The 13565-nt window shown below is 40.9% G+C and overlaps 1 protein-coding gene across 2 annotated transcripts in view; it reads right to left on the bottom strand.

Annotated features, from left to right (window-relative positions):
* The window catches only part of LOC148022572 (uncharacterized), a 77817-nt gene that overhangs the window by 47329 nt on the left and 16923 nt on the right, over positions 1 to 13565 (bottom strand). Inside the window, exons 4-10 of one of the 2 annotated variants that reach the window (XM_087695519.1) lie at positions 8341 to 8433; positions 8073 to 8255; positions 7855 to 7963; positions 7549 to 7728; positions 6502 to 7404; positions 5306 to 5904; positions 4634 to 5190 (exon numbers count right to left, since the gene is read on the bottom strand). In XM_087695519.1, the coding sequence (XP_087551645.1) occupies positions 4634 to 5190; positions 5306 to 5904; positions 6502 to 7404; positions 7549 to 7728; positions 7855 to 7963; positions 8073 to 8255; positions 8341 to 8433 (2624 nt within the window). The remainder of the gene's footprint in view (positions 1 to 4633; positions 5191 to 5305; positions 5905 to 6501; positions 7405 to 7548; positions 7729 to 7854; positions 7964 to 8072; positions 8256 to 8340; positions 8434 to 13565) is intronic. The other variant, XM_087695520.1, reaches the window with a different exon arrangement.

Below are 13565 nucleotides of genomic sequence, written 5' to 3'. Positions count from 1 at the left end.
TGTGTTTTGTGCAAGTATGAAACACACGATTCCGTGCCACTACAATAGCACTCTAATTGTCAGAAAGAATGGGTGTAGGACCCTCCAATGCAATTTGCAGATCAACCAACAATCTACACAGCCATACACATTCCAATGTTGCTATGAAGGCTACCTTGTAGTCAATATCACGAGACAATGTAGCCACTATAGATTGTCTTACTAAGCTATGAAATGCATGAACGGCCCAAAAAGAAACAATGTCCACTGGTAAACTACATAGTGTCTCAATCACAATCCCAATCTCAATTGCTCTAAGCCTGAAGGTACAAGTCTTCGTCCCTTTGAAAGAATAAAGCATACAACTGAGTACCTTGCAAATATCTGAAGATCCGCATGACAACTTGTGAATATACTGTCTATGGGCTATGTATTGACCTGCTCACCTAGAATACTACAAACTGTATGTCAAGATGTGTATTGCAAAGGTAAATAAGATAGCGAGCAGCTTAGCTATAAATTACGACATCAAACATCCTTTCACCATCATCCATGGACAGCTTGATCCTTGGTTCCATAGACGTGCATATAGGTTTGCAATTTTGCATATTAAACCTACCTATTCAAAAGCTTATCCACATATTGTTATTGCAACATGATTATGCCATGCTGACTTTGGGTAAATTGAATCCCCAAATAGTAGTGTAAGCAGCCCACATTTGACATAGCAAAAGCATGTTTCAATTCAGCCTTAAATCTACAATTTTATGTTCTTTTGGTCTAGTGAGAAGCATATCATATACACAGAGAATGATAACCAATAGGTCTCCCCCCTTCATTCTTAATATAGAGAGTGGGTGTATTTGGACTATTTGTGAAGCCAATGCTTGCCAAATAGGCATCAATCCCAGCATCCCATGCAAGAGGAGCTTGTTTTAATCCATAAAGAGCTTTATGAAATTTGCAAACCATATGCTCTTTGCCTTTCACCACAAGCCCTGGAGGTTGTGGCACATAAACATCCTCAAGTAGGTCACCATTCAAGAATGCTTACTTTACAACCATAATTTGCAGCCATAGCAATGCCACACCTAACTGTACTCATACAGGATGTAGGAGCAAATGTCTCCTTTGAATCTATGCCATCAGTCTTACACTTCAATTTAAAGAACCTTTTGGTACCAATTGCTTTCTTTTTTCTTGCCAAGTGGCAACTCAACAAGATACATCCGTTTCCTCTTGCATGGCCTACATTGCGTAGAATCTTCTTAAATTCTTTACGCACTCCTAGAGACAACTTTATCAAATGCAGGAGGTTTACATCTAGCTTAACTTCGCAAAGAGAACTCACTATATCAATTTCATGATAGCTAGCAAGAGCTCTCTTTTCTCGCCAGACCATTCTCTCCTTTGGTCTTTGAACCGGCTTTGATGCCTCTTTCCTGGCTTTTGCCTTCTTTGGCAACTCCTTATCCTTCTTGGGGTCGGCTTTACCATCTACGGCCTTTAGAGGTTTGCCTTCCATATCGATTAAGGACTTGTGTCCCCTAATCATCTTGCTTAGGGGTTCCCCCCACAGGTTTTACCTTGTCTTTGTCGGCTTCTTTATCATTTTGGCCTCTTGTAACAACTTGCAAATTAGAAGTTTCCGTGCCATTGACATCCTATTTGGCTTCTTCCAAGGAACTAGGCTCATCATCATCTAACAGTGAGCTCATAAACACATACTAATCACAAGAATCATCTACTTCTTAAATATCAACTAAATGAGCCCCTCCTACATGATGTGATGCATATCAAGAAGCCCTACTAGTGTGCTGAGGTAGGGGAGCATCCATTTTAATCACATAGAGAGTTTGCAACAGCCATCTTGAGACTATTTTTGCTGCATTTACAGCAGCTCTTTCTTGTTGTACTCTATGTTCCGCTCCTAGAGGCTCCCCAAATAAAGTGGTAAGAGGCCTTCAAAAACATCACCCAAGTCGTAGGTGGCTGGCATTTCAAACTAACCATGTGAAAAGGCTGCATTTTCAGCAAAAATAGCAAACACTTTCTTTTACATGGATCATATAATTGGTAGCCTTTGTTTTTCGAATTGTAGCCAATAAAAATGAATTTTAAGGCCTTGTCATCGAGCTTGCCATAAATCTCCTTCAGCACATGTGCATAAGCTATGCATTCAAACACACAAAAGTCGTCAATCTTTGGTTTCTTTCCATGCCAAGCCTCAAAAGGTGTGATAGTCTTTAGTAACTTTGTTGGTACACGATTCAAGAGATAATTAGCACACTGAAGTCCCTCTAGCCGAAACTTATGTAGCAATCATTTGCTCTTAAGCATACATCTAGTCATTTCCATGAGGATCCAATTCTTTCTTTTAGTAGCACCATTCTACTGAGGGGTCGTCCTCAAAGTGGCCTGATGTGGGATACACGAGTCAAGGACAAATGTCCCAAAAGCAAAAGACATATATTTCCATCCTCTATCTTGTGAAGTGTCTATACTTTTAAACTAGTTTCTACCTCAAGCTTAGCAACCAAATGTTGAAACTGCATGAGTACATCAGATTTTGCTTTCAGCCCATACACCCAAGTATAATGTGAGTAGTCATCAATAAAAGTGACAAAATAGAGATAACCCCCAAGTACTCCTGTCGTCAAGGGACCATGATATTTCCATCCTCTATCTTCTGAAGTGTCTGCACTTTTAAACTAGTTTCTACCTCAAGCTTAGCAACCAAATGTTGAAACTGCATGAATACATCAGATTTTGCTTTCAGCCCATACACCCAAGTATAATGTGAGTAGTCATCAATACAAGTAACAAAATAGAGATGACCCCCAAGTGCCCTTGTCCTCAAGGGACCACATACATCACAGTGTATCAGCTTCAATTGTTGAACAACATGCACGGCACCATCCTTTTTGAAAGTAAACATATGCATTTTACCCAAGATACATCCTTCACTTGCATGAGGAGGTAGATTCTCCACAAGAGGTAAGATATCCACCATTTGACAATGCTAAAGAGTCATCAAACTACCAAAACTCATATGACCAAATTGGGCATGCCATAGCTACACATTCTGCATTGCAAGCATAAGAGTGCTAATTGCCAGAGCATCGTGAGAACTCCTCTCATATATGTCAAACAAGAAAAGGCCCTTATACAAGGTATCGAAGAGCATAATCAAGCTCTCTTGTCTCTAACAACATACTTGTCATCTTCAAAGATGACCTAGACTCCATGCTTATTGACAGTTGAAATGGACAAAAGATTATTTGTGATACTAGGCAACATCTTATGCAATTAGCCACCATGAAGGAAACCAAGTGATTGTGTAGCACATATTCAAGACAGACACGATGAGTCCCTACCTATTGCTAGTATCACAATGCATCAAAAGTCAGCCTATAGTACCTCTTTCATGTGTGAGGTGGAGAAAAATGGTTTCAATCAAAAATTGTCAATGTTTCGAGTGGCTGAGCTCGTGTTGTATGCCCTCTTAGTATTATAGCCTAATGATGTCTACTCAAATTGTGTGTGGTTGAGTTGGATGCTAGCCAATATTAATTTTCCACAGAGCTACACAACAGTTCTTTAGTGTCATATATAAAGGATCTTGAATCGAGAGCTAAAGCTTCAATATTGCTCTATAATGGACAATGTGGAAGACTGTACACATCTTTTTGTGACGCTCCACATTTCATAGATATAGTTTTCTTCAAAATGCATATCATAGAAAGTGTCTAGAATGATTTACTTTGATGTTTTGGCAAGTTTCCATGTTGCAATTTTTTGTACTCAGGTGTCACTTTGTGGCTCATTGTTTATTTAATTAGAGCCAAAACCAAGAGAGTTTGTATGAGAAAGTTTAGGTGCTTTGTGTGAATTTTGGTGATTCACTCATTTTGAAGTCCATTCAGAGGCTCACAAGGTGGCTTTAGCCATGGAATTCACTATTTCCGAGTCAAGATTTGCAGATTCAAGACAATACTCAACAAAAAGGTGTAGCCAAGCTCCTTGAAAAGCAAAGTCAAAGAGGAGGATCGAGCTCAAGCTTGTCTGTTGGACCACCAAGGATCCAATGACAAGCTCCTGAACAGGGTTGTTTTTCCAACACTGTTTAAAGAGGATTCCAGGTCATCACACATGGATTGCATGTGAAGAAAGATGGCTGTACGCACTCATAGAGAAAACACATGAAAACTTATAAAATTGGGCACACAAATCGAGTCGATCTTGAGCATAAAGAGACTTCCATTTTCTGCAAGTGCCATTTTGGGAAAAAACTGTGTTTTGGATTTGTCATTTTTTCTCAGAAGACTGAATTGCCCAATCATAAGTATGTTTTAACCAAGTGAACTCTACAATTCCCCAATAAGACTCATACTCAAGGCAAAATAACTATACAAAGTTGAAACTGCATAGCTTATCTGCATCACATACTTAATATAACACACAGACGAAGTACTAATTTTGTTGCTGCCACATTCAGGCTATCCAGACTGTAATGAGAGAAAATGTGCTACACTACAGGTTACAAACAACCAGGTCATAAGCATTACAAAAAAAGGTTTAGAGGACATCAATAGCTATACAGAAGGATATACATACACTAAAACATCCCATAGAAGTATGAAACCAGGTGTACCTTGAATGAGAATCAGAATCATTTGTGGATCTGGAACTGTCCTTGGGAGATTCCAAAGATCCAGCTGGCGCAGTCTTTTGCTGAATTGGAAGGCCAGATCCTGCATTTTCTGGTTCGGCATAGACATCTTGAAGGTTTCCACTCAAAATCCCTGGTCCAAATGAACCAAATTCCAAGTTTTCTAATGATAAACTTTTACTGTTGCTAGTGGGAGACACCATCGGCCAATCTGCTCTGCTGAAACCCACATTGCTAGGTATCAAGGGATCAACATTTCTGTTCAGTAGCTGGGGGAAATTGGTTGCCACATCTATCGAATCCAGAGGGACGTCTACATGACTTGACTCTTCAGTTGACATATCCCACTCTTTATCCCCAGATCTTGGCTCCAGAGTATTCCGACTTTTTAATTTACCATGTCCTTCACGCCTTTTCACCCCATGCACTCTTGATCTGGAAGCAAGTGTTCCATTTTGCCCAGCTATATCCATATTGCTAGGTTTTCTTTGACTTCTTCCTCCATTTCCAAATCTTCTCTCTCTTTCATAACCAGACTTCTGCAGCACCACACATTAAAAATCACAGATTATCAAACATTATCAGAACATTGTCAAATCACTGAACACTAAAACAACACTCCCTTGATTAGGAAGGCAACCACCCACGTCATACCAGGTTGGGAAAAAAGGTCCCAGTTCCTTTGTGAAACTTGGCAAATGATTCTGGAAGGATGCCATTAGGAATGTGACTCCTACTTTGGGGGTCAACTCTACCATGCACTGAAATAGAATTTGCTCCATTTCTATATCCAGGAAACTGTGCAAAGAAATCTCCACCCAGTATGGTTGGTCTACCAGGGCCCTCCCAAGGTGAGCCCCATTCCATATGCCTGGGATGGATCATACCCAATGATGCAGAGAGTAAGCCTCTCTGTGAAGGAGAGTTCTGTAATTGCCGCCCAACCTCAAAGTTATGTAATTGACTTGCAAAATCTCCCCTCAAGATATCAGCCTCTGTCTCTGTAAGTTCAAGAACTTGGAACAACCCTGCAAGAGCTTCTGTTGGCATGTCAACACCATCTTTCCGTTGACCCTTAGCATGATAGCTGCCAGTTGTAGTAACATCTGTACCAAAGCAACTGTTACTACTGATATCTGTCATGGTGAGCAGGTTGGCTGTCTCAGGGTCATGGTTGTTTACATCTGTCAGCACAAATGTAGATGCAGGTGAACCTTCAAGATCCACTGGACTTGATGAATCCTCTTCTTGATCTGATACATTAAACACTGGCATTTTCCTGCTTTGACCCTTAAAATAACTTAATTTTATAGCAATAAAAGAAAATTGAAAAGCAGGAACACATTAAGCAAAAGAATAAATATGATGCCTGTGGAAACATTTTGTTACAACAAAACAACCAGAAACAAAACCAGGCTTGAACAACATCAATTCAGTAACATTACTGAATTGATGTTGTTCAGTAAAGAAGTCATGGGATCGTTTTACACAGCAATGAGAGGCAGAGCTCAGAGAGCATCATAGCAGTGTGACAACATAGATGCTACGGTCCCATGGTAGACTGTGCATGCACCTTAAAGCTTTAGCCCCTAAGTGTGTAGCTGAGTTCTGCATTACTCACTGCAGTGATCATTAAGCTTCAAAACTTAACAAATCACTCATTTTCCAGTAATCTTCTAGCCTTGGCCATTCACTTGATAATAAAAGATTGACTAGGTAGTCCTGCTTTTTTCTTTAAGGTTCCAGAAATTTTATGGGAGATTCAATAGCCTTAGGAGTAGCATTGACACAAGAGGCAAGTGTGCAAGGACTTCGATGACTCGTAAGTAGGACAATCATATCACATATACCTGTAGCTATGGTAACTGGAGGAGACAAGTACTGTGCTTGCCCTTCATCCTCGTCTTCCTCAAGCTTGTCAACACGGCAGTTGACAGCTCTATCTTTGCCAAGCTCTACAACCTTCTTCGATTTTAAGTAGTTGGAATTAGAATGGATACTGGAACAAAGGTCTGGGTTTTGCTCTTCATATTTGTGTATGACATCTTCAGGAAAGTCTCTAACTTGAACCTGACTATCATGACTGGCTTTTACAAGCCTGCAGCAGCACCATGTATCTTTCACCTTGCCTATGCTACCCTTTTCTTGCCTTGATGTCTCCATCTCACACTCCACAGCACAGGAACAATGATCCCACCCTGAAACAGTTTTTGGGCAATCATCGATGTGCCGAGATATTTTGGAAGCAAGGTCAGTCCCAGTAGATAGTTGTAAAAGACGTGAATGCTCAGCAGCTTTATTGAGCTTAACAATCTGATCACAATGGTCTACTGGAGTCAAGGTAAGCGTTTTAGGACTGCCATTTGTTGGTGTCGTAAGAGTACTTTCAGTTTCATCATTTAAGGGTCTGCAGAAATCCATTTCAGAAAGTCTGATAGCCTCACTGATCTGCATACAAGAACCAGTATGCTCTTCCTCCAGTGATGTTGTCCTCATACTTTGATATGAACCATGGAAGATGTTCAAATTGGTAGGCGTCCCTCTTGCTTGATCATTACATAAAGCGAGATAGGGCTTTGGTTGACAATGGCCACTAAGAGAACAAGCATCAGGTCGCTGTCCTCTGCAGTGCCTCTGTGTGTTACGGAAGAAAATGGCAAAGCTATTGGCGAAATGTTCATCCGAACCTTGAAGAAGTTTCTCCATCTGAATTGCCCCATATGTGAATGCACTATGAATTCTGACAAAATTCCCTATACACATGCCATAAAAGTAATGTTACTCTTTACAACATGAACACACAAATTTGTCAATGCATGCTGTCAAAAAATTTGGGCAAATAAAACTTGTCAATCACTTTGGCATGAATAAATACAAGTCATTTTCTCTGATCATACCTCGGTTTACACTGCGCCCAAGATTATTATTCAATCGTAATGGATCCATCACATTCATAAACTTCCGATGAAAAGGTTTTCCTTGAATGCCTTCAGAATATGTACTGTATTTTTCTCGACACTCTTTCAAGAAAGCCTCACTGAGTAAATTCTGATTATTTGATTTCTGAAGTGACTCAACTGCCATTAGAAACACATTTATTGTCAGACTACACCTCAATCATTGCAGTACCTCTGAATCATAACTTAATTCATAACAATACGAGTACTTCAACTTATTATGTAAAGATTGGTCTTTGGCATTACCAGCCTCCCCCACGTTATGTAATGAAGAAATGGGGATTGGGCCCCAAAGACTCAGACAGTAATGGTTCCAATCAAACTTGCTGAAAAATCGGAGGAAATGAAAGAGAACCTGTTTCATGTATTACATCCATGAATTACACTTGAATGCATTAAAGGATAATCATAGCAAGTCTACCTGTAAGGAAAACAAACAATAAGCAAACTAAAGAAAAGATTACCTCCAGAGGACCCCGCAGTGTTTCATGAAAGACGTGGAAAATATAGAGCACCAATGTTTCCAGTGCATAAGTGGAAAGGAGACCATGATGAGCTCCTAATATCCGACTTTCATAAAAGCACCAGGCTTTGATAAGAATAATGCTCCTTTTAAACAAATGGTTTTTCCCAATTAACCTGTCCACCTGATTTTATTCACAATTAACATCTGTTAACTACAGAACTTCACACTACTATTGTTGATACAGCACAAAACCTTCTAAGTCGTACCTCTTCAAGGAAACAGAGGGTACTCAAGCCACCCAATTGATTGAAAGAGATATCCACTATTATGTCTGCTACTAAACATTTCACCACTGGTACCTGCAAATCATATTTTGTGTGCATCCATGTATTAGATATTTCTTTCTTGCCCTGACTATTGATGTGAGGAGAAGAGTCATGTGGTAAAACCAATTAATCCTTGTGAGCAGAAGGGAGAGAGGAGGGAAGCGGGGGGGGGGGGGGGGGGGGGGCGGGGGGGGGGAGAGAGTTGAGATAAGAGATACTGCTACTTGCAAACACATGGGAGCAAGACCAATCTTTTCTTGTGCTAATCACTTTTTCTTAACGTTGAGTTCTATAAGATTATAATGTCCTCCAAACTAGGTGTGCCCTAACAACATTGTGGCTATATTCTTTTTAAACTTTCGATAGAAATCAAATGGAAAAAATAAAAATTGCTAAGGCCAAGCATTGCATGGGGATAAAAACTTGAAACAACGTTGTGAATTTGATGTGCCCTTTTACATGGTTTTCCATTATGATCTTTTGTAGAAGAATTGAGGATTAAAACTAGGATTTATTGTTGCAAGTTGGTTAAAGATTGCAAAAGGGCTTTAGGATTTACTTCTACCATTCTGATTGACAAATAAATGATGAGGTGAATTTGGGTATTCTAACAAAGCTGTCACATATTTTCCTATTTGAAATAAAACAAATATACATAGCCAAAACATGCAACACAATAGCACATGTGGTCGATGCTTACATGAGCATTGAGAATAACAGAATTAGTAGGACTTTATGTTGGAGACTTTGAATCACCATCATGGATCAATTATGATCAAAATAATGATAAACATTGCAACTGCCCTAGGCTACAAGAATATGACAAAAACAATAAGAAAATTGCGGCAGTAATGGATGAAGGTCATGGATTACTGGGCAGTCCATCATCAATATCCCTGTGTTGAGCTTGCCATCATCAATGTTTCCAAAACTTATGGAACTACTATGGGGATGATATTGCAACAATATTGAGTTGCATTAAAAGTCTGGCATTTTCCTACACACCTAAACAAGGGACTAATCAAATTGCTTCATAAATCTCCCCACAAAAGATCAATAGGGTAATGGAGGCTAATCACAATGCTAAGATTGCAACTTGGCAATGGGCATATAGTATAGCTAGAGGTATTCCAACCTAGGCTAGAGAGAACCATGGGCATGTAGTAATTAAATTTTAAAAATGTTTCCATGCAAAAGGATGTGTTAAGAGTAGGAATATTTTTATTCACTCCATAAAACAGGACACTATTATGTCCACAGCACCAAAATAATGTTGAATGGCTGTCTTAACATATAATCATGAACTGGCCATTATTCAATTGTGGCAAATTATGTTAAAGTTTTAAGCTGCATAAACAGGAATCAACTAGACTAAATTGTTGTTGCTCAATCGATTGGTTACCCCAACCATGCTAACAAATCCTCAATATGGGGCCCACGACTTTGCAAAAAGACCTGGAAAAGTATTAAGATGCCACTAATGATGATGATTGCTCGCACACTATGAAGCAAACCATCAATACTCTAGCTACAAGAAACACTTGAGATTCACAGTGTGAAACTGCAATGAAGCAATGAGGACTGACATAGGCATATTTTAGGAGACCACGGAGACCATAAGATCCCACACACCCAACTACCACAAGTGAGAGGTCACAGATGGGAGACAACCTGCTGCTCTTGAGCATGATCACGAGTGGGACCAAAGGGTCGAGAGGGATGACAATTATATATAAGGAGGAGATACAGCACATTGTGCAAGTCATGAGGAGAGATAAGGAGGCTCGCTTCATGTGGATCCAAATACACTCAGATCGCCCACGTGATATAGACATTACAATACCCAGCTTTGCCCCAACAAGCTCTGCATATGCTACACACTGGGAGGAGTCACCCTACTATCACTAAGAGGATATCATGGATTACTCCAATATAGGGGATGTTTTGTTAGCTAGGGATTTTAATGCATGCACATCATAGAGACAGGTACGATTCTCCAAGAGTGAGGATCCTATATATAGAGAGCTAGCATCAGAGGAGATGAGACTCAGTAGGACATCATAGGACACTGCAAAGTGCACAATCTATGGAGACTATCTCTTGGCCCTAGGAGGTGCACATGGACTAGCCATGATTAATGACCTAGCTAGATGGCTAGGATCGGATGCTCTCACATGCTTTCCACATAAGCATGCATCTACATGACTGAGAGTGTTGAGCTAAAAATGCATTACCTTCACTTAAACAGCCCCAAAACATGCTTGATTAAGGAAGAAACATTGTTTATTTAAAAAGAAATGTGTTCCTAGAGAGTGTCAGTATCCCATAAGTACAAACCTGCTTGGGAGCACCCAAACTTTCAATAAATAGGTATGCTGCCCTCCATTCAGTCCTCATCTCGTTTTTGCAGGTTTCAGGTGTTTTTAGCTTGCTACCCACACCCCGTTCGCAAAGGACATCACAGTCCAAGCTGTCCATTGCAGTCTTCACTCATCTCGTACCTGTTTCCAACCCTCCAACATCAGTTTGCTGTTGTTTCCGGCCACGAGACTGCTGCTGTCCGTCACCCAGCTATCGTACAACTTGCATGTCAGCATACTTCTGCCTTTGCAGGCCCAAGCTACCACCCTACAGATTTTCTCTCTCCTCCTGTTGTCGCCATCATCTCCTCAACCTATCCAATGTCACTGCTGTTTTCTCTCTCCTGCAGCCTGCATTTACTATTTTCTCTCTCCTCCTAGCCTGCGTTTGTTGTTTTCTCTCTCCTCCCAACTGCATTCATTGTTTTCTCACTTGTGTTTTTAGTTTTCTCTCTCCTCACTTGCGTTTCTAGTCTTTCTCTCTCCTACACTGCCATCTGCATCAAATCCAGCCTTCCTTGGCTACATTTGCTGGTGTTCTACATCCGGAGGCTGCCTTGCTGCGATTCAGGATCCATTCAAAGTACGACGCACTCTCTAGCTCATTACAGCTGCCCTGATCCTTGAGATACAGGAGTTCAAAGTACAGTACTCATTCACTGCATAGTGTGTTTATTGCATGAGCATTGTATATTCAATAGTTATATCATTTCATTCATTCGAAGACAAATATTTCTTTATGAACTCAAGACTAGGTAAGCAATCGAAACAAGAAATTGTGAGTACTCCTTCCCCTTCTTTCCCTTCAAACAATTTTGTTTTCAAAGGTCAAAATGAAGTAGGTGCATCTTCATCATCATCACTTTAATTTTATGCATTTAATGGACAAAAGGAAAACACATTATTTCCCAAATCTACACCTATTACAAATCCATTTAATCTCCCTTCCATCCCACCCTCTTATTCCGCTGCCACATCCTTTCACCCTCCATTAACTGCACCGCATGTTCCATCTCATGTAGGATCAAATGTGTTTTCATTCACCACACTGAGGGGTTCTTCAAACTTAGGCACAGTCATTAGGACCTCATCTCTTCCTCAATCAGGTGGTATTCCACCTTTTTCTCATACACTTTCGAATCATTGCAACCCGAGTATTCCCCCCAATCTCTCTGGAGTGTGGATCAATTGGTGCCACAGTTTGCCTCCATTGCATTACCTAGTGGACCCTCTGGTCATTATGTTGTGTCCTAGCCATCATTTGGACAGGGCTTACATGTCCCAGTGTCTCCACCTCCATCGGCACCTTATGGAAACATTCATGTTTCAGTGCCTCCGCATCAATCGACACTCATTGGACACTCATAGCCTATTTCTGCCTATACACCTCTTCCTCCTCCTCCTCCTTATCAAACACCTCTCCCACCACCACCACCACCTTATCCTCCACATCCCTCTTACCCCACATTCCCGATACCTCATGGTTCTACCTCATCTTCTGCCAAGCATGCATTCAGTGACAAGACTCATTTTAACGGGTCAAACTTTATAACTTGGTCGAACTTGATGAGACATGTCCTTGACTCACAGAACCTATGGGATCTTGTGCAAGGGTTGAAACCCCAACCCGATCCCGCACGTGTTTCATACGAGGTCGTCCGCTCATGGAAGGCTAGGAATACCTCCGCTATTATTGAGCTGATGCACCTGAGTTTCATTCTCAACTTCAACATTTTGACTTAGCATTAAAGCGATGGGCACACTTGACTGACCACTATGCAACTCGGGATAAGACTCATTGAATAAATCTTGACCATGGGCTTCAGAACTTCAAAATCTCTGACCGAAAAGACTTGAAAGTCAAGTTGGCTAAGTATTAGTGTCTTCCTACCGAATTCTCCACTGTAGGGACTCCTAAGTCCTTTAATGATCAGGTCACAATTTTTCTTAACAAGCTACCGCATAAATACTTCAATTTTGTGCAATAAGTGGTTTCTCTACCCAATTTACCCACATTCTATGAATTTGAGTGTCAACTATTGCATTATACACCATTATTCAATCAATTTCATACGAATAATCCCTCAAAGGGGGTTCTTGTTGCTCATTCTCAGAAGGGGCAGCAAGGGAAGGATAAACAAAATCAAACTTTAAATCGAAATCAAAACAAAAATCAAGCAGGGGAATCATAAGGAAACTCCCAGTCTCAACTCAAACCCGAGTGGCAGAATGTACCTAAGAAGAATAGGCATTGTCAACATTGTCAAAAGGCTGGCCATTTTGACGACGAGTGTTGATCAAACGCAAGAGGGACAACACCAAAACCCAAGTCACAAACCCCCACCCCTCAGCCGAGCAACCCCCCTCAAAGGAGACAGGGTGATGGCAAGGGGTAGTGGAAAGGTCACACTCACACTGCCACCAGTCAACCATCTCAGCCGACAACGTTCTCAACTCCATAGGGCTTGTCTGACTAGTCTGTAGAGGCCCACATCATCTCCGTAGAGACATTTGATGCTAGTGTTGTCCACATTTGTGAGTTGCCTTTCAATGAGGTTATCGTGGAGGCCCACTCTCACAACCGCGCACATCAGCACATGTTTGGATTGAGAACAATGGAGCTACACATCACAAGACTCCTATAGAGGACATCTTCCGTACCCGAGCCCTTACAACCGGGCAGGTCCCCATAGGACACAACTCCTCGGTCAAGATCTAGACTCAAGGTTGCATCAATTTTGCCACTAACAAAGGTCCGGATCTAGCTTCGCTAAACAACGTATACCATGTCCCTCACCTTGGGGT

The sequence above is a fragment of the Lygodium microphyllum genome, chromosome 16 (assembly GCF_053477565.2).
Source record: "Lygodium microphyllum isolate KBCC chromosome 16, Lygodium_microphyllum_v1.1.10, whole genome shotgun sequence".
Taxonomy (NCBI): domain Eukaryota; kingdom Viridiplantae; phylum Streptophyta; class Polypodiopsida; order Schizaeales; family Lygodiaceae; genus Lygodium; species Lygodium microphyllum.
This window is presented reverse-complemented; position numbering and strand designations above follow the sequence as displayed.